Source organism: Uloborus diversus, chromosome 1 (assembly GCF_026930045.1).
Source record: "Uloborus diversus isolate 005 chromosome 1, Udiv.v.3.1, whole genome shotgun sequence".
NCBI classification, from domain to species: Eukaryota; Metazoa; Arthropoda; class Arachnida; order Araneae; family Uloboridae; genus Uloborus; species Uloborus diversus.
Genome location: NC_072731.1, coordinates 200,230,614 through 200,252,435, shown reverse-complemented (window position 1 = coordinate 200,252,435; position 21,822 = coordinate 200,230,614). Strand labels below are relative to the sequence as shown.

Here is a 21,822-nt window from a genome sequence, read left to right as displayed (position 1 = left end):
TTCCCCAAAATCCGGCATTAGAAAAATATTGAAGTTGAAAAATTGATCAATGTCAGTTTTGTTGTCAATGTGAAATAAATGTACTTATTCCCAGTGATGGCATAAGAAAAAAACAGAAATTAATGTTATCATGTTTGCACTCTAGTTAGAAACACAAGACGAAGTGGATCAAGGTACAAACCTATCCAAGGTACACCAAGCTCCCCTACTGCTGATTTCATTATTTATCATGTAGAAAATTGTGCAGCAAAAAGAGTATTTACCCGTAAACTCTATAGGCAATCATATGGCAATATCAATATACAGGGTGATTCAAAAAGACTGATGGGGTTTCAAACGTGTGTACATCTAAAAGTAAATATGTTGCAAAACGAATTTTTTTTTACTTACTTAAATAATTCTCAAGCTGTTCTATGTACCTCCTCTTGACACCCGAATGATATTATATCTGTACCCAAACACTTGCTACACACATTGTAACATGTACCCAGTCACAGAAGCAGTTACTGCAGTGATCCAATTTTTCAGTACGTCAAGATTAGCGAGTAGGGGAGGGAGAGGGGGTAAATACTTCAGTATTTTTTACCTATTCCAGTGTCACAAAACACATGTTTTTTGGTCTGGTGACCCGAAGAGTGGGGAGGGGGAGAGCAATCATAAACAGCTAAATAAACTCTCCCTTGGTTGCCATTTTGACTAACTGAATAATTAATAATTATGGGGGTGGAAAAACTGGGAGACATACGATAACACGCTGAGGAATCGAGAGGTAGCCATCTGACCCTTTTAAACTTGCTTTTTCCTTCATGCTCTACCAGAAAGATAGAGATGTTGGTCCAATATACCTAAATCGGTAGCTTTTTGAAAATCCACTATTTGTTTTTAAATCACCCTGTATATTTTTAAACACAAAGAGCATTATGTTTTAAATAAAGTTTTTCTTCATTTGTTTAAAATTTGGAAGCAAAAAAACTTTTTTTATTCCTTCAAAGTAAAAAAAAAGGGCAAAAAGTAAATACAAATAAATTTAAAAAAAAACATTGTCCATAAAATAATAAAGGTGAAAGAAAACTGAGTATCGTACAAATTGTGTTCTTCTGCTTTATATATTTTAACTTGAGAAAGCACATTCCCGCTCCGTTTTTGTAAGTTATCAAATAAATTCATACATAAAACGTAAATTACATTTTTATCTTCATGAAAAGTTGAATTTCTCTGGAATTTAGTTGCATTCTATCCTCATAAACTTTCATCGCTCTAGAAAACTTTCCATACCATCAACTTCATTCAGCTTTCCCTCTATTGCGCAGAATTCCAAAAGTTCCAAGTTATTGAGGTCATAGATTTCTCCTGGAATCTGCTCCTCCTTTCCGGAAAGAAAGACGATTACCTTCGCATTCCTTACGTGATAATTTTTTCTCGAGGAAAGAGGCTGTCCCAAGATTTCAATGGCTGTTGCTCGATTTTTATAGATGGTAAATTCCAATGACTATCGGAGATTTATGCATCTGGTTTGCTCCTTAGAAGGTATTGTGCTTAGTATCGTTGAAATGGATTCTTTTAATAAGTTTGGAAAACGTTTTAAAGAATATTATAATCGTCAAGCTGTACACAAATTTCGATAATTTGGAAGTTTCGATCTTATAATATTTTATTTTGACTCTAGAACAGATTAAAGCGTTAATACAAGATTTAGACAGAAGTGAATTCCATGTATTACACCATGTTTGTTTCAAGAACTCATTTTGCGAAAAATTATCAGTGTGTTTGTACACTAATATTATTACATTAGTACACACTAATATTTGTATTAAAGTAAGCAAAATGGGCAAGCGATGGAGCAACATTTCGACTAGCTCGGTACCCGAAAGCAGATAAAACAGTTGAAAACACAGGTAGTACTGTTATGGTATGCTCTGCGGGGTAAAATGAACCTCTTTTTTAACCGACTTCAAAAAAGGAGGTTATGATTTCGACTTGCAGCTTTTTATGTGTGTTTTCGTATTGCTTCAAGAATACTGGACCGATTTGAAAAATTATTTTTTTTGTTTGGAAGGGTATGCTTCCCAGACGGTCCCATGCTAATTTTGTCTGGATCTGTTGAGGGGTCTCGGAGAAATCTAAGAAACTTTAAATTTCACACGGCTACGTAGACCAGCTTTCGTCACTGAGCGATACGTCACAGGAGGTCACGTGGTTTTGGCGTGAACCGAGACCCACGTGATAACAGGCCAGACAACTCCCCTCCCCCCCCCCCCCCCGCTTCGTTACGCCACCAGTCGTCGATCTATGAACTTGGCGCGAAACTTTGAAAACAGTGCAGTTTACCAGTAGTGTTGCTTGCTCTGGTTGATATAGATGAAATAGGAAATATGTAACTTCGGATGCACATTTTTGAATACAATTCTGATGGATTTATCTCTTCCTTTCCACGTACCGGAATGTAGAGGCAATTAAAAAATATATGTATAGTATAAATCTTAAGTGTCTGCTGAGAGAAAAGTGAGTCAGCGATTTCCGCTTCCGAACAACCTGCATGTAAAGAAAAAAGCTGGGCGCCTCATGGAATAAATTTTAAAGTTCGGAGGTAAGTACTTTTCTCAGATAAACAAATTTACATTTTATGCAGTTAAGATTATTTAAGTTTTCCTCCATTACACAAACAATTGTCAGTTTCCTTTCCGATATCTTTGTCTGTAATTTGTAATTTCAGCATACTGCTTTAATATTTGAAACGGTTAACTTGCAACTTTTTATTTCTTTATTTTTTGAACTTTGTACACGCATTTATTTGAAATGGATTTTCCAAACTGACAATATACATATGTCAAAATTTTCTGCGAATATACTTGTTGCTATCAGAAGCGTAACTTGGTGTTGATATTCAGTAAAAATGTAAACAAGTTTATTGAAACAGGCTTTTAACTGAACTAATCTTATATTTTCGGTTTCTATTAAATTGTTTCATACGCTAGCATGTGTTATTTTGATCAAAAAACATTCCTTGATGGGCTTCCGTAGTTCTGAGATAAAAGATTAGATTTGAACGCCGGAGGTCGTGGGTTCGATACTTAAACATTTCCCCCCAACTACGCCCCTGCAATGTTATTCAAACAAGCTGGTTCTGTGCGTAAATTAAAAAATATATATATGGTTTTTTTTCACTGTTGTCTTAAAGTTTTATGATATTTATGCACGCATTGTGGTTAAGTTAACGGTATTCATAATTTCTGGGCTTGCGAAAGATTAATTTTGAGCAGTGGATACACAACGTGTTTTTGCCAAATGCTCTGTGCTTGTTTGTTTATGCTTAAAAAGGGCAAAATGTCTTGAACTACATATTTTTTGAACTCCTTGAGTTTTCTGTTAATAAGCTTTCAGGAACTCTGAAACTGTAACATAAATTGAATTAAAGGGCTGTCTATAAAGTATGTTACAAACTTTTGAACAAATTCCCCCCTCCCCCTCCTCCTTGTTACATGTAACGCTGTTCAACATGAGCATATTGTTATAAACAACGCGTGATGTCACACTTCTTGTTATCCCCCTCCCTTCCCCCTGTCACAAAACTGTCACATTGATTTCCTAAAAGAGCATACTCAGCAAAATGTTGATCTAAATTTAACATATATGAGGTTTTAAGTATTAAAGAAAGTTGCTAAAATGGTCATTCTATGAAAAGTTTTTTGAAAAAGGTTACTTTGTCATCAATTATTGCTTTTTAAAATAATTTTTCAAAAGCCTAAAATGATGAACAGTTAAAGCCCCCCCCCCACACACAAGAATCATTAGCAGCAGAAAAAGCTGAAAATGGAAAAGTAGCCGAATTCCAAAAAAAAAGTGCTGTTTAGATATTGAATACATTTTTTTGATGTACAACATACAGTATTCATGATGTATCATTCATTCTTTAATTAACGTTTTTCAAGTTGAATTCCTGTGTTATTTTTCGAGAGTGCCCACCGAAGGGGGGGGGGGTCGGAATCATAGTCTCATAGTAATGATAGCTTTTCAACGGCTATAGTTATAAATAACTGTGCCCTGGAAATTTTAAGGGAGATGGAGATGTTTTGGGTTTTTTTTTTTTTGAAGTTTTCATAATTGAAGGGGGTAGGGCACCGTCTACTTTGGGGGATGGCACCCAAGCATTCACGTCTTTTTAAAAGCATAAATTTGCTCAGCTAAGTTAACTTTAATAATCTGGTATTATGTACCTTAATTTGATGTTATGTCTTTGAAACATATTGCAGTCATGTTTCCCGTTTACTTAAGTAAAAATGTTTATTTTTTTTAAAAATTTCATTTAATTCTTATTCAAATATAATAGTAATATTATTTTTTGTTTTGATGTAATTGTAAAATGAAAGTTCATTTATTTATTTGAATACTTCTTAAGACTTAATGTTTCAATACAATATACGAGTAGTTAAAATGCGATTAGTTAAAAAACAATTTCTAATGAAAAATAAAACTGTGTTTATTTATCACTTTGTTTTAACATGATTGTAAAGTAAAATCGTGTTTAGTTATTTGAATACTTTGTAAGACTTATCAATGTTTTTATGTAAAATACTATGAATTAAGCTCAGTGTATTTTTTAATGTATGATTATCGGTTCCTTTTTATGTTTTCAAATGAAAAAGTAGAACTTGTAATGCTACTAAAATAACAGAAGACAATAATAAATAAACCAAATAGTTTTATTTAACCAAAATATTAATCGAAGTGCTCCCTTCCCAATATCATTGTGGATCGACAAACGATGACGTTATTTGCTAGTTGGATGGCCTTCCTATCTCGAAGGCCTCGCGTGAACGGTGCATTTTTTCAACGGAGGTATCTTGTTTTGAACAATACGTATATAATTCTCTCGCATCGGGGTTTGATTTTCACGCCGCCGCCTACTAATTTTAATTTTGTCTTACTAATGTATTTCTTACTCATGTAGCAAATCAGTAAATTAAATGCATTTTGCTACGAAAATAGTTGAAGTAATTATTATATTTTTTTTGCTTATAAATAACTTCAATTAGCCATCAAAGTTTTTTTTTTTAATATTTCAGTTTTGAAATATATTTAGTGTTAAATTCAAGGGGAATTTAAGACAAAAATCCCCCCGCCGCTCCCTCCGAAGATTAAATTTATGTTCCTTAATAAATATATCGTAACTGGCGTCCGATTTCTAAAGTTTGACTAGTATTCTAGATTTAATATTTCATGACGCCGTCAGCTTAATTTACAGTTTGGGTAATATTAATTTACAGACTTAGTTGGAATTTTTTTATGTACTATGCTCCCCGATTACTAGAAGACGCCTGTACAGATTAGGAAAATTCTTTTTCTGTTTGAAACGGTATACTTCTCCCTGTCTTCTAATGGTCTTCAAGTCTGGGTATAAGGGATCCTGGAGAAATCGAGTGAGAGGATAGATTTAAAGAGTAATTTCGCGTTTAGTTAAATTAGTGTTCAACTCAGGTGGGTTGTCAGTTACGTTATGTAGTAGTTTATAGGAGGCCCCGACTTCAAAAGGTTATAAAAAATTAAGAGATCATATATAATTAGTTAGGCATTAAAATAATTCATCGTGTAGTAAATAAAATCAGTGTTTATTTTATAACTGGGTGTTTAGTTTAGTTGATTTTTGTACTGGAATTATAAAATAAATTTCATACTCGCGCTTTGTTGTTTGTAAACTCATAGCGTCTCACTTAAAGAAAGGACATTTATAGTTTTTTTTTTTGTTTAATGCATAGAAGGGATCTAACTTAAGACCCAAACCTTTGCTTCACCATATTTGTTCTTTAGAAAAAAGTTATGGGCAAAAAATAATAAATTTCATTCAATTTCAATATCAAACGATTAAATATAAAATCCATTTTTAAAGAAAGTACCCCCCATAAAACAAAGGTACTTTCTTTACTCAGAGTTAAAGAAATTACCATAAAACATTAATATTAGTCAGGGGTGCCCTTATGGGCGAGGGAGGGTGTTTTGAGATGTATTTTTCCTTTTTAGGGGGCTCTTCCTTTGGGGGCGTACCCTCCTCCCTAACTATTTCCCCCGCATTAATCATTCGTAGTCATACCGCAATTTTTGAATAAAGACTCTTCTGAAGCAAACAGGAAATTCATTTAGTATCATTGTTCTAGTAGTATTTTGATCTTCATTTATGCAACATCACAGTATATGCTCTGTTTCTAGTGTGGTATTGATCTATAACGGGGCCTAGTAAAGAGAAATGTGATTTTTTTCACGAGTTACGTGACACGTATTATTGTGAAATATAAAATAGTTAGGAAAATCATTGTTATTTAAATGGCTCTAACTAGATTAACGCACAAATAAATCCTGTAGAGGAACAAAGATCAGTTTTTAGTGCCAATCGTATAAAATGTTATGCCCATTAAGAATTTTTCTTTTTTTAGCCGATTTCAAAAAGGACGTTCTCAATTCGTCAGAATCTTTTTATATATGTCCCCTGTAAACTCAAACACGCATAGACCAATTTGGAAAATTTCTTTTTTTTTTCGTTTGAAAAGGTATATACTTCTCAGGTGATCCCATGGTCATCAAATCAGTATCTAAAGCAGTAATCCTTGAAAAATCAAGAAAACTCTTCAAATTCTATGGGCAAAGTCAAAGCGATTTAGGTTGTTTTTTAGTGACTCGTGAATTGTTTTCGGAAAGCATACTTCAATAAAGTCAAACTGATGATGAAGACAATTTTCTTTGTAAATAATTGCGCATTTGAAAAAGCATTTCTTCACAGTCTTCGGAAATCTCCGAGACGCTGTGCTCTTTTTCTTTCTCTATTTTGTTCATCTTAGCTGTTTTCAGACTCCTGTGCTTTCTCACTCGAGATGTACGTAAGGAGTGAACCACATACTCCACCCTACGTACCTATTTTATATTTACACCACTAGAAAGCAAAAAATAAATTATTTTCAAATAAAAATAGAACCGACTTCAAAAAACAAAAAGGAACTGAAAAGTAAAAAATAATGGATCATACTTGCATGCGATTTTTTACCCAAACGTATAAATCAAATTTATTTTACAGTTCCTGTACAAAAATCAACTAAACTAAACACTCAATTATAAATTAAACACTGATTTTTATTACCGTACGATGAATTATTTTAATACCTAACTAATTATATACGATCTCTTAATTTTTAATAACCTTTTGAAGTTGAGGCCTCCTAACGTAACTGAGTAGGTTTAGATTTAAGACCAATTTCGCGTTTAGTTAAATTAGTGTTCAACTCTAGTGGGTTGTCAGTTACGTTAGGTATAGTAGTTTATAGGAGGCCCCGACTTCAAAAGGTTATTAAAAATTAAGAGATCGTATATAATTAGTTAGGTATTAAAATAATTCATCGTACGGTAATAAAAATCAGTGTTTAATTAATAATTGAGTGTTTAGTTTAGTTGATTTTTGTACAGGAACTGTAAAATAAATTTGATTTATACGTTTGGGTAAAAAATCGTATGTAAGTATGATCCATTATTTTTTACTTTTCAGTTCCTTTTTTTTTGTTTTTTGAAGTCGATTCTTTTATTATTTGAAAATAATTTTTTTTTTTCTTTGGTAGTTTTATGATTTTTTTCAGATTATCGAACGTCAGTATGTTTGAAACCTTTTTTAAGAAAAGACAATTGGGATAATGCCATAGCATTTAGAAATTATGTTCATTAAGCTGCTCTGTAACTAGAAAAAAATTCCAAACTCCCAATTCCGATCACAAACACCTCAGTCTGTACCGGATATTATAGAATGTGCTGAGCTGCGGAATGTCGGATTAAGCATCGATGACTATGTAACAAATATCACAACAGTTCTTAGCTTCATTTTCGGCTATTACTGTTTTATTCTTCTTTTTACATTTGACATATATTACAGAGTGTTAACAGTGCGAAAACTAAAGTTTTTTTAAAAAATGATCGTCTGTTTCTCCTTTTTTTAAACTCTTTTTAGAAGTGAGATTTTGCGCAGTTTTGCGTTCGAATTCATTCCTTTGAAATTTCAAAGAAATATGGTACAAATTTTGGCGTAGGTTGTTATCGTACATAAACGTAAGATGCCAATTTTGTTAATGATTGGTAGTATCGCACCTAGGGGATGTTTCCCGAAGAGGGAAACATCCCCTAGTTGCGGGAAAGAGATTAACTATAATAAAAAATTAGAGGGAAAGTTGCGTAGTAACTTTTCCTTCTAATGTCTAACTTTATTCTGTACTAGTGATACCCGCACGGCTTTGCCAGTAATAGAAAAACAAAAAGGTATTTTGGTTCGCCTGTATATTTACAAATAATGTATGGTGAATTTTCTCGCCAATTGGCTTGTACCCATGTTACGGTTCCACGTTATGATAATTTCGCATCTCGCCAATTGGCTTGTGCCCTTGTTACGGTTCCACGTTATGATAATTTCGTAATTTACTCGTCTGTCTTATGATAATTTTGTTCTTAAAATTGGAATAGAAAAAGAACCACATCGAATTTTTGAAAAATCGCTTCGAGGTGCACACCCCCATGCTACAAACGAACTTAGTGCCAAATTTCATGAAAATCGGCCGAACGATTTAGGCGCTATGCGCGTCACAGAGATCCAGACATCCTCCGGACATCCAGACAGAGAGACTTTCAGCTTTATTATTACTAAAGATATTTCATGTGTTTCGGGCCCCCTTTCCTCTCTCCCTCCCTCACACGTAGTTGTTCCACTGAGGCTTGGTCACCTTCTTGTTGGTCTTTCCGAAAGTGAGATGATCAAATTTGATGGAATAAAGAGATAAACGACTTGCCCTTTCACTTAAAACTAACCCACTGGGAATCCGACAAAAGCTTTTGTCGAATAACTAACTTTACATCCATAAGCTCACATCTTTATGCATTGAAAACAGAGTTTCTTGAAACCCGAAATGTGTGTCTGTAATATTTTCAATTTTTTTTTTTTTTTATAAATATAACGTTGTTTATTTAACTTTACCATGTTGATTACCCGAAAGTTCTTCGTCGTGACGCCTTAGCCCAGTTTTTAATCTTCCAATTAACCTAATTTTGACTCAGTTTTTAATTTGTTCATGAAAACTTAGCTTTGCAGATATTGAAAATTGAGTATTTAATTAACTCTGGAAAACTGGTGGGTTTGCTTCAAGCAAACAAAGTAAAAAGAACTAAAACTAACTACCAAACGGCACGACCTTGAGGGTCACGGATTTAGACAAAACCCGAGATATAGATCAATTACCCCTAGGTATGAGCCCAGATAAAGCGGTTTGACTGCATAGGCCCTTGTTCGGCTGCAACGAGGACCTAAAGTTGATAATTTGGACCCAGAAATGCAATGGAGTTTCGTTCAGAATTACCATTTTTACCCCTTTATCTGCTATTGTACTGCAGTATGAGCCCTTTGCAAGCACTTACCTTTGAATTAGATACATTGAATATTAATTTTAATAAGTGGTTTCCAAATTTAAATTGAATTTTACTTAATTTCATTAATTTGAATGCCAAAATAACATATATACAGGATAATTATCGTTTGCAAATGAAACTAATTTTTTTCGTTGTACATTAATTCTCTGCTGGTAAAAAGTACTTATTGTTTGCTAATGAAAACATGTACTTTAACTGGATATTTATCGTCTACTATCAAAGATATTCCACAATGATAATTTGGAAATGGAGGAGAAAAAGTTCTATTTTATCGCACATGGTACATTAAAAAAAAAAAAAAAAATCATAAAGAAGTTCGTTTTGACTTTTCAAGTAACTTAAATAATGCATATAAAAACAGGTGTTCTCCTTTCTATTCGTTTAAGTAACAAGATGTCAAACGTGTTGGGATATCGAATATAGTATCGAAGTCTGAAATTCCAATCAGAAAGCCATTCCAATTCTGGGGCCTACCTAGCAACTTTGAGCCCTCGCTGCTGCCAAACTAGGACCTATGCAGTCAAAACGCTTTACCTGGGATCATATCTAGTGGGAATGGACCTATATCTAGAATTTTGTCCAAATCCGTGACCCTCAAGGTCGTGCCGTTTAGTCGTAAGACATACATCAATTTTAAGTCAAAAATAAATGAAAAACGAAATATTTCTCAAAACAAACAATTTTTTCTTCAATCATAAGTAGTGCAGAAAGTGAAATAGAGTAGAATAAGCGTTATATTTTTTTCTGATGCTTGATATTAACAGTACGCAGTAGAAGTAAGATAAAAACAAGCAGTAACAGAAGAACTTCAAAAATACTGAATTCGTTATTGAATAAATGGCAAGACATGAAACATATGAGTCACAAAATTTATCTTGTTCCAGAGAATCATGATTTTTGTATTTTTTAAGCAGGATGTATCAAGGAGCTGAATTTGGCACATCTTGGTAACCATACTCTAGCCTAATCGGAAACTAGGGGCTCGACCATTGGGGCGTCCTCGGCTCGAAATCGGCATAGTGTAAGTTTTATATGAGTTTTGGGGGGAGGAGGGCAAGTCTATCAAACTGACAAGGGCCCTGGACGGCTCTGAATTGATTTGGGAAGGAGAGCAGGAAGTCCTAATAAGTGACTAAATTACAAGTATGCTTTGCAGCTAATGAGAACTAGATTTGCTTTTTCTGTATTTCTTCAAAATTTCACTCGTTTAATAAAATCAAAAATTAAGGAAAAAAAAAACTTTGATATTTTCCTTTTCTGACATTAGTAAGTAAAAAAAAATATGTTTTTCGTTACAAAACATCTTAGGTTTCAAGAAGAGTCGCTCCCCCCCCCCCTGGATGCGGCCTATAAGTACCTGTACTTTTTGTATTAACAGAGAATAACTTTTCATTCTTTCTTATTCTGCTGCAATCTAATGAGTGTTTTCGCGTTGGTTATTCCTTGAAAGAGCTATATCTTGCAACTTGTATGACGATTTGCGCTTTTATTACTTGGATTGGTGGTTTTTTGCCACAAATACTATCTTGTCTTTACAAAACGGTACCGCAAACTTTCCCATACACAGAAGTTCGAAATCAAATCGTCTTCCGCCGTCTTAGCATAACGGGCCAAGGCGAAATGACTTTTCGAAATGAACGTGTACTTATTTCCGCCCCAGGAACATTTCATGTAATTGAAAAGAGGGATAGGAGCTTACCTTGGGGCAGTGCTCGTCTCCCGGCATCGCATGGCAACATCCTCGGTGTCCGCCGTGAGTGCGCGGGTCGTCATGGCAACCACCTGCAACAGCGAGAGAGAAGATTGAAAGCATTTCATAAACACACGGAGCCGGAATATGCGCCCCGGTGCAATTACGGGACTGACGAAGATTCTTAGGTGGCAGGTCTTGCGTGAAGCAAAATACTTCACCGCAATAAGCTGCATAATTACACTCACTTTTGATGTCGCGGTTGAAATCAAACTGGCCGATATGAAAATAATGTAGCATCTATTTCCAAGTTGAGGCAAATGTTTACCCATAACGTAGACTTCTTTAATTAAAAGGTGGCTTCAGAGATAATTATCTTCTCTACTTCCCACTTTCCATCCGATAATCTTTCAATTAAACATTCTCCCTGCTTAAGTGGAATACCGAAAGTGGGTCATTATGACTATGTGCAGCAGAAACTAAAACTACATGATGGTTCAAAGGTTTAACATTTTTACATTATTTCGATATAATAGAAAAGGAAGTCATTTTACTCATAATTAATAAATGTAGCGAAAAATCGTCTAAACCAGTACTCCTACAGGAAGAAGCAATCTTTCATCTGAAACTTTCTCGAGCAATATCTGCGACATTGTCCACTTAGGTGGACGCATATGATATAACGTGAATAGTTCAATTTTTGGTCATGTGACAAATACTCAATAATTGATAGGAAAATAAGATAACGCATTGAAGGAATGGGGTTGTTTCTGAAATAATAATAATAAAAAAAAAATTCTGAAAGAGCATGCTTAAAAACATAGGATTTAACCATTTTTTAAATAATTTGACAAAGTGTAATATTTCTTAGCAATTATTTTAATCGGTGCGCAGATTGAAATTCATTTTTTATCCTTCTGCACATGGCATCACAAGTGTTGAAATGCCATTAGCGCACAGCGTAAATTATCGTAACTTGGAAACGTGGTTGACAGCAAAGCGTAAACATTTTACCACTGGAATAGCGAGCCAAATGTGACATTATAAAGACCATGCCTTATTTCTAAATCGGACATTAAAAAAATTAAAGAAAACATAACTGTTGGCAAAATAAAAGTTTTTTCTGGCTCCATATTATTTTTATTTATTTATTTTTGCGAATTCTATCAATTTCAGTGATTTAAATGGTACTTTTGAAAGAAGGAAACAACTCCATTGGTCTACCGCTGCGAGAGGTTTGAGTTAATATGCGAATGAGTATCAGTGTGACCATGAGTGACTTTATGCAACCATCGACGTCAATATGAGGGCCTATCAAGAAATGAGAGAAGTACGAGAGGTTTCAAAAAAGTAAGGGAACAAGAGGTCTTACGAATGCAGGTTGTCTGTATGAATAAAAATGACTCTGAAAATAACGAAAATGATCAGAGCTTTCAGACGGTACCGGTGGATAGAGCTGAGTGTCCCCTAACAGGACAAAATGTCAGATGGAAGATGGCTGCGTTGACGGAACCATGTGCATGCAGCCAATGTATACAAGAAGTGTGATAAAGTTGGAAGATATTGGACCACCCTCCTCGCAGTCCCGACCTCGTACCAAGTGATTTCCATCCCTTTGGACCAGGGGCGTAGCTAAGGGGGGGGGGTTTGGGGACAAAACCCCCCCCCCCCGAAAAGTTAGTCTCAAAAAAAGAAGAGAGAAAGAAGAGAGAAGAGAAAGAAAAAAAAAGGAAGAAAAGGAAAAAATTCCAAGCGATTATACATACATACATACACACACACACACACATATATATATATATATATATATATATATATATATATATATATATATATATATATATATATATATATATATATATATATATATATATATATATATATATATATATATATATATATATATATAAAAGAAGTAAACCCCCCCGAAAGTCGGGTCTAGCTACGCCACTGCTTTGGACCTTAAAAGAAATACTTGGGAGGCGAGCAGTTCAGAACCGATGCTGCAGTTCAGCAAGCCATCCTTGATGTGGTTTCATATTCTTGGCGATGATTTCTTCCATACCGGACCTCCAAGTGTTTCTTTAAAGTTTCAAAGAGATGGAAGTCACTTGGTGCGAGTTCGGAACTGTATGGAGGGTGTTCCAAATCCCTGCAACAAAAGTACCGTATAATCTTCTTGTTTCACTGGTGGAACATGTTTCCGTCAAAGCAGTCATCTTCTACCTGACATTTTGTTCTGTTAGTGGGCACCCAGCTCCATCCACCGGTACCGTTTGAAAGCTCTGACCATCTTCGTTATCTTCAGCGTGATTTCTATTCATAAAGAGAGTGCGCTGTCGTCAGAGCTCTTGTTACCTTACTTTTTGAAACCTCTACGTAGAATAAATCGGGAAGCGAGAAGCAAGGCTGTGAATTCAGCGAATTCATCGGGCAAACACTGTTGTGGGGAGTTGCTAGAACATACATTACACTATACTCCAGTAGAGCTCTCCGTGATTACCACTGCATGTGGTTGAACCATTAATTCGGGGCCCTGAGGATAGCTCTGTTATTTAATCCAGACCGGGATCCGAGCAACCTCTGATTTAGCATCTCCAAGGGTATTGGTTTGGGATGAGAATTTGGAGGACTTTTTGACCACACGACAGATTTCAGGTGCAGCAGTCACCATTAGCGCACAAGGATTTTCGATCGACAGATATCGAACCTGCGAAATCTCCGGTTACGAGTCTAACGCCTTACCGATCAGGATACTGGAGGAACCATACAGTCATGAAAAACATGCCGTCCTGGTTCAGGATACTCGGTAGAACGATAGTAGAGCACCGCATCGTAGTCTCACAAACATAGCCAGCTGTGTCATTGAGAGTTAAACGGAAATAACCAGCATTGATAACGGATCTGATTGGCTTCTACTCCTCTGATTTCAGTTGCCTACCTCTATATCTGTTTGCATCATTACAATGAGAGTGAATGTAAATTTTGTCATTGCAGTGTCCATTATGCGTACTAAAACCTGGGAGCAAATAACTAGTACAGCACAAATAGCCATTTAGTTGCAGTGGCGTTGCGTGGTTCTTGAGCAGAGAATGCATAGATCATTTTATATTATTTGAAATATTTTTTTTTCACAAGATGAAGTTTGTTCTAAAATTAAAGATGGATTTGAAAGGATGTTATAAGTTTTCTGACTTTTCAGAAAACCTAAGCTGGACTCAAGTCAATAACTGAGCTATTGAGCACATGTTATGCTACTGGTCCGCATTTGGAGATCGTGAATTTGAGAACTACCTTCTAAATTTATACTTACGGCTGTTTTGCAAAATTACCATAAAGAATAGGCGGTGTAAGGACGGTAATTTTGATTTCTCCGGGAGAAGGGGGAAGGTGAATTTCGGTTTGTTCTAATTGTAATGTGTATTTTAACTAAATTCTTGTTTTCTAAAAGAGAGTGCGATTTTTGTTTTACTTTACAATTGTAATGCATGTTTGAATTTTTTTTCTAAGAGAGAATGCTGCTTATGCTTTGCTTTATGATTGCAATGAATATTTGTATAAAATTATTCTTTCTTCAAAGGAGTACGGAGTTTTCATTAATTATAAGGAATATTTTAATTGAATCATTGTGTTTATGTAGGAGTTTGTTTTGTTATTGCAGCAATACTTTTAAAAAATTTATTTTATCCTTTTTCCTTGGAAAAGGAGAAGCTTTGAAGGAAGGACGTCGTTATTCTCATTGTGAATTGCGCTTCTACACAGAATACGCTTGAATCTTAGGTTGAAGGATGTGAGTATTTTATTTAAAGACAAGGATTTTTTTAATTACTTTTAAGGGAGGGGAGATTTTTGTTAACTCAAGAAACTTCCTTTAAATTCTTAGCGCTGGCATTGCCGTGCGAACACAACTAGTAATGCAATAATAATAATTTAATAATTACAAACGCCACCCAGTGGCAGAGAAGGTGACGCTGCGTTCTTCCAAGGAATCCTGGAAACGGTGTGGACGTTATCAGTATAGCTCTAAAAGCTGTAGAAAAAATTCCAAAACGTTACTGGCAATTTCCATAGAACGTTTCAGGATTTTACAAGTTTTCACCAATTTCCTGTGAAAGTTAAGTATTTTTGTCAAAAAACTTTCTGAATTACTTCAAGTTGCACGAATGAAGATTTTTCAGTGTTGAAAAAAATATTTTTAGCTACCAGTTTAAAGGTTAACTTAACATATTTATTAAGTGTATCGGTTTAAGGGCGATTACGGCCATCCAGATCAACTAAGTTTCCAATGAGAGCGAATAAGTCTCTGGATTTCGCAGCTTTGCAAGAAAGGCAAGCAAGTGAGATGCTTGGTACTTGTAATTCTGTCTTAGCTTTGACCCTAGTTGCTACAAAGCTTTTGGAGCTTTGTTGGGCAGATCAGGAAGGTGCTAAACTACTACTTAAAACCTACTTAAGTTTTCTCTGAAGGTTCCAGAAACATGACTGGCTTTAAACGGAAATATTTCTATATTATGTAGAAAGATTTGAGGATGATTTCAGGAAGGTTACTGACTTTTAGGGAAAACATTCCTGTTTTTCGCAAGATATGTTACTGGCAGAAATTGGGCACATCAGCTGCCCATTATTTTGCAGGAACGTTTCTGAATCATTTTTACATTGGCTTAAATTATTAGGATTAGGAAAACTCATATCTACAAAACTTCAAATGCAATAAAAAAAAAAACTTTATACATTTTATCAAATAAGGATCTCTATGTCTACTAACTGTATGCTAACAAGTAATTATTTAGACTTTTTTACATTTTTTTCATCAATGTTAATTGAAGGCTTAAATTTTCAATAAGGATTTTAAAATATTGTAAATCCCTCTTTCTCTCAGAAGGTAAAGAAAGAAATTTTATTCTGAAACGTCAATTCAATTTCTTTTAAATGAATTTAGCAATTTTATTCTTCTGACAACAATGGGATTTGCTAATGAACGCCGTGCGCCATCCACGTTCTCCCTCAAGATTCGAAAGCATCCTTCTAAGACTTTAATTAGCCTCTCGCCATTTTCTTTCTATGACTTTTTCAAGAAAACAGCTTGGTTAGAAAACGTTCGGAGGAAATTGTTGAATGGATTTCAAACTGCACAAAAGTTCCTTGAAAAGTTTGAAGAAGATGCTCAGGAAGCTCATTACAAACTTATTCTGATTCTTTTTCTTTGTTGAATGGGAAAAAAAGAGGAAGAAAAAAACTTCTGAACCTTTTACATTTTTCACAGTTTTATTATACATGTGTTTTTAATTTGATACTTTTAATATGAAGCAGTTTTGGAGCTTTAAATCAGCAATTGTACAAATTCAGCACAGTTTGGAGCTTTTTTATTTTATCTGTTTAATTAATAGGTATTCTTTCTGTGCGAATGAAACACGTGTCCTAAACATACAACAATACAGCTAAATTAGGCACCTTAGGTTTGTTGCTGATTACCTACGCAAAAACATGTTTTTTAGAACACGCGCAAATATCTGTGTGTGCTTATTACTTATTTTCACAAAACTTTTCGAACCCATATTGATCTTTTTGTTTCCATTTAAGTTATTCAGGGCAACTTTGCGCCATATTTTCTTTGTTTCAAGTTTCATTCATTACACATATTTTAAGTTTTATTGCATTTATTTGCAAAAAAAAAAAAAAAAAACACTTGACATACTCCCAAAATACTAGTATTTAATTGTCCAAGATTATTTCATAACCCTGCTAGATGGGTTCAACCTGGATGACTGTATTTGAAATGTATATCCACTTTTTAATACTCCTCAAACGTTATATCAATTTTTTTTTATCCTACTTAGAAACCAGCTGAGCAAGCTTTTAATTTCAGTTTCTTATTTTCCATTTATAGAGAGTCAAATTTGAATGCAGCAGAAATAATCATCTACTTCCAGTCTCGAATCTTGGGAAGCTTTCCACGCATCCCAACATAATTAATAGTACAGATTCTTCTTCTGCTGCTATTTTAATTTTTAATTATTTTTCAATCTTTGCAAATTTCGGGATTCATTTTTGCAAACCTGAGTGTTTCATTATATGCAGGGCTTAATATCCTTGGAGTTCAAGGGAGTTCAGGTCCTGCATATTTGCTTTGAATTTTATGTGTGTGTGTGTGTTTTGTGAAAATTTTATGTAGGCTATGAAAAACATAAGGCTTTCCCACTTATTTTGATGGAAATTAAGCCTTAATTATATTCATTTTAACGGTTAATCTTTTTGCTTCTTTTTGTGATCACAAGTTTTCACAAATTTCGAACTCCCAGTTTTCTGCTGGTGTTTTGGAAGTTTTCGTGTACTAGATGTTTTTCTGTACCTTCCAAATAATTGGAATTTACTTCTCTGTATCGCAATTGCAGTTATTTCGCACAGGTAAATTTTGAAAGAATAACGTATTAACAGGACTTTTTTTGAGGGGAGTGAGGGAGAGAGTATGAGATTAAAAAAAAGAAAAAAAAACAGGGGTAAGGAAAGAGTAGCATCAGATCCATTCATAGTGAAGAAAACGAAGGTACCTTCTATTATTATCATTGTTTATTTTAATGTCAGTAACTATTATAATAAATTCATGTCTAAAAACATATAATATCATGAAAAATATTAAACTGGAAAAAAGCACTGAGGTTGCATTGTAAAGTTTTTAACTCGTAAAAGTAAAACGATACTTTTAATAATTTTATAAAATCACAATAAAGGAAATACTAGAAAATGGTTTCGGTTGATATTTAATCTCGTTTGAATTTGGAGTTATACTAACAATAAGTAGAAGGTATCATTTGAAAGGTAACTCATAAAAAAAAAGTTCATTAAATGAGGATGAGGTCACAAAATTTCTCTTTTTAGAATGATTTTATTAATTGGGTTTAAAAGAACACACACACACATAATAAAAGAATGAAAGGTAAATAGATGAGGTAAAAACTCACTGCGGCTTCCGAAAATGTAGTATAATTCAAATCTCCATTGCGAGGTTTACGTCTGTGCAAAGTAAAACTTTCATGCTGGCTTCTTTTTAGTATTATTATAAATTTATGAAAATATTTATGGCGCGCGCGTTTAAAAACGATAGCGCAAACAGCCGGCAAAATAACAGCGGATGTTTTAAATGAGAATGACCCCGGGCCAATCGCCTTGCCTCGTCGCTGATGCATCACTTGGAAATCCTCTTGAAGACGAGGAAAGATGGAACCCCAAAAGTAGAAGTAAATTCAAATGTCCTTCGTTTGAAGAGGCAGCTTTCGCGATATTAGAAGAAATTGGCATTATGAATGATTTTCCTTTCAAAATATCTACAGTGCGACAAAATTTGAGTAAATGTTTTCGGTGCATTTGCAGCTGCTTACAAAGCATTAGAGGTGGGCAATGTCGTTCTTTTTTATGATCCGTTCATCAGAGGATCGTTCTAGTGGTTGGCGGTGTCCTTCTTTTTTATGATCCGTTCATCAGAGGATCGTTCATTCTTTTGATCCGTTCATTTTACTCGTTCATTTGAACGACTTCGTTCATTTTAAAAAGTTGCAGGTGATTTCTCTGCATGACATACTCAATTACATTCGATATATTTCATTAGATCAGTAATATTTTTTGAAGGAAAGCTAACCAGATTTATCTAAAAGTAAGAGAATATGCCTATGAAAAATGAATCGAAAAACTTGATTTATGTTTAGATGCATTAAGCAATTATAGTTCATTTTATAAGATCGGCCTCAGTTGCCGAATGATTTGATATGTTTTCCATTCCAAAAACCGCAGAAATTCTATTTCAGCATGTCAAAAAATTAAGTTATTAAATTTTTCCAGCTACAGCACTAGAATGGGCCGAAAAAATTGAAATTCTGCAGAGCACGTAGCCTCAGTGTGAAAAAATTTGTGACTCCCTAACACTAATTGCTATGCAAAATCGTGACTCTGAGTTAATGTCTTCTGCTCTGGCAGGAGACTTGAGTTTTTGAGATTTTTAGAAAAACATCAAATAAAGAGAAAATTTACAAAATATTTTAAATTCCACTGAACTTTAAGCCTTAGTGCGGTAATTTTTTGACTTAATAATACAAATTACTGAGAAAATTTCAAGCATGTGAGTTTATTTTTTCTGCTCTGGCAAGAGGTCTGAGTTTTGAGAATTTCATATAAAATTCCTTAAATAGGAGTGACACATTACAAAGTAGCTACATACCTAATACGCTGCAGTACATCGAATTTTTAATCGCATCAACGGCATAAGATCACCCCTTGAACCAGGTGTTTCTTTTCAGGGTTAGGGTGAAGGGGGTCAAAGGCACCCCTTACTTAAAAAAAAAAAAAACTAACGTTTTTACACATAAGTGGGCATAATTTTGTAGTTTTGAATAAAATTTCATTGAATTCAAGCCCTCTCCCCCCCCCCTGAAAATATCGAAATAACGTTTTGAACTGATATAGGCTCTATTTCTTTGTTTATACGGGGAAAATGAAAAGAAAGTGACGTGGTTTAAATATTTGTTAAAAGTTGACTGTTGTATCTGATGCATATTTCAAAACATTTTCAAGTCACTAGATTAAAATCTGGAATCATTCGCCAATTGGAGCAAAAACTTCGTAGACCCCTTCAGTGGGCTGTTTTCCTTTTACATCTAAACGAACTCTCGTTGCGGCATCTCTTCCAGTTTGTTGATGGTTCAACGCCAGGCTCCAAATATTACTCCAGTAAAATTAGTAAAAGGCTGTGCGACTCTGAAAAGCGTCCCGTAGTTGTTTTAAGCCATTAGAATGCAAGTTGACCCGACGATATCGAGTAAAGACCAACAATATTTTACTAACATGACATGCCATAAAATAAGGCGTATGCTCTTCTTATCTTCCTAACCGCGATCTGGGTACGCTAAATATGTCTCTCTGTCTGAAAACAGCTAATAGAATATTGAGATTGCACACTTCTACTATGAAACCACCAACTAAGTTTCAAATTTTGGTCAAATTTATTAATGTGTGTACTCCATCCTAGTTTAGAATAAAAACCAACCATTACATTAGAGACGGAGCTAAGCATGCGCGGGAATTCCTTCGTGCATCAAGATACTTGCCAAAAAGGTATTTATGTAATTGATTCCATCAATTGCTCCAAAAAATATATTTTGTAATTTTAATAACTCACTAGCCTGCGTGCCCGGCGTTGCACGGGCTACTTAAAAAATGAAAGAGTTGTTCAATTGATGTTTTTGTATTATTCTGACATCAGTTTCTAAAGCGCTAATTAGTAAATAATTACGCGTAATGCAAGGTTTGCAAAACACCAGTAGAGCATATTTTTGGCAAAAACCTCTTTAACGTTAATCATATTTATCAGTAATACAAGTTATGAGTATTTTCAATTAGCACAAAAGATGAAAATCTATGCATTCTCAACTATAATATGTGCTCACTTTAAACTGAATTAAATCTGATAGAATATATCTGAAATATTTATGTACAATTACAATCAGCTTTTTACATAAAATGACACATACTTTTTTGTTGATTACGTGAAACTAAAGCACCAAGACTTATTAAATACCAATAAGCATTAATTTAATATCAAGCTCTCAGATTCCAATTAAGCTTTAGTTAAAATCCTTAAAAACAATCTTTTTTGTTCAACTCTGTTTCACTTAAAGAAATCCAAACAATCTTAATTTAACGTGTTCTTTTAACGATAGAAACTGTATTGCAAAAATCGAAACAGGAAGGAAAAAGAGATTTATTACAATTCGAAAACTCACCCATGTGACGGAAAAAATTCCAACAAAATAAACATAATTAGTCGCACATCCTAAATGTACCCAAATATGAGGCCGGTGAATGATAAACTTACACTTCAATCAATAAACATTACTAAAGAATTATTTTTCATATGCTGAAAAAAGTTAAGAACGTTGAATGTGAAAAAATAAGAAAGGGCAGACGATAAATGTCCGAATAGAGCAACCAATTTTAAACTAATTAAAAATGAAATTCTAGATGAAAACGTTGTTTTAAGATTTGGACAGCAGCCAAAAAAATCTCTTTTGACATAATTATTAGAATTTTATTTGCTCACCCATATGCAAAATGGCAACAGGAAAGAAATAAAAATTCCTGAATAGCGTTATGTTAATTAACGTTTTAATTAATATCTCCGCTAATTAAAGTCGTACAATTATGAGATTGGTCCTATTGTTTTCTTTGGAAAATTTCGAATTGATCGGTATCTCGTTTGACTTCTGATTCGCAGTGGTTCTCGAGAAGATCGATCTTCAGACAGACAGACAGACAGACGGACGCGAACAGATTTTAATATTATAGTGGATTACTAACAAGTTTTATAAGTAATTTTATAATTTTTCCTCAATGAATAGAACTCTATATCCTAAATGCAGTTCTAATTTTTGCATTTTTCCCAGAGAGTTTTTGTAACCGTATAACAACATTGATTTTTAATCGAACTTGTTCTTACATGCTGTTAGATTATCATTAAAGACCTTGTAAATTTTTAATCTCTACCCACCTCAACAGCCACGCGATTTTAAAAAAATGTTTTCTTTTTCCATTGAAATTTAGACCTTTTGCCAGAGCAAAGGAAATTAACCCAGAGATCGGAAAATGTGCATAATAATTTGTGTTAAGAGTCTACAAAATAAAAGGCAGAGCCCTTATTTCAAATT

The 21,822-nt window shown here is 34.2% G+C and overlaps 1 protein-coding gene across 2 annotated transcripts in view; it reads right to left on the bottom strand.

Moving 5' to 3' along the window:
* Positions 1-21,822, bottom strand: part of LOC129224289 (neprilysin-4-like) — a 90,884-nt gene that overhangs the window by 58,764 nt on the left and 10,298 nt on the right. For both annotated transcript variants that reach the window (XM_054858722.1, XM_054858730.1), the window contains exon 2: positions 11,141-11,223. In XM_054858722.1, the coding sequence (XP_054714697.1) occupies positions 11,141-11,214 (74 nt within the window). In that variant the 5' untranslated portion in view covers positions 11,215-11,223. The remainder of the gene's footprint in view (positions 1-11,140; positions 11,224-21,822) is intronic.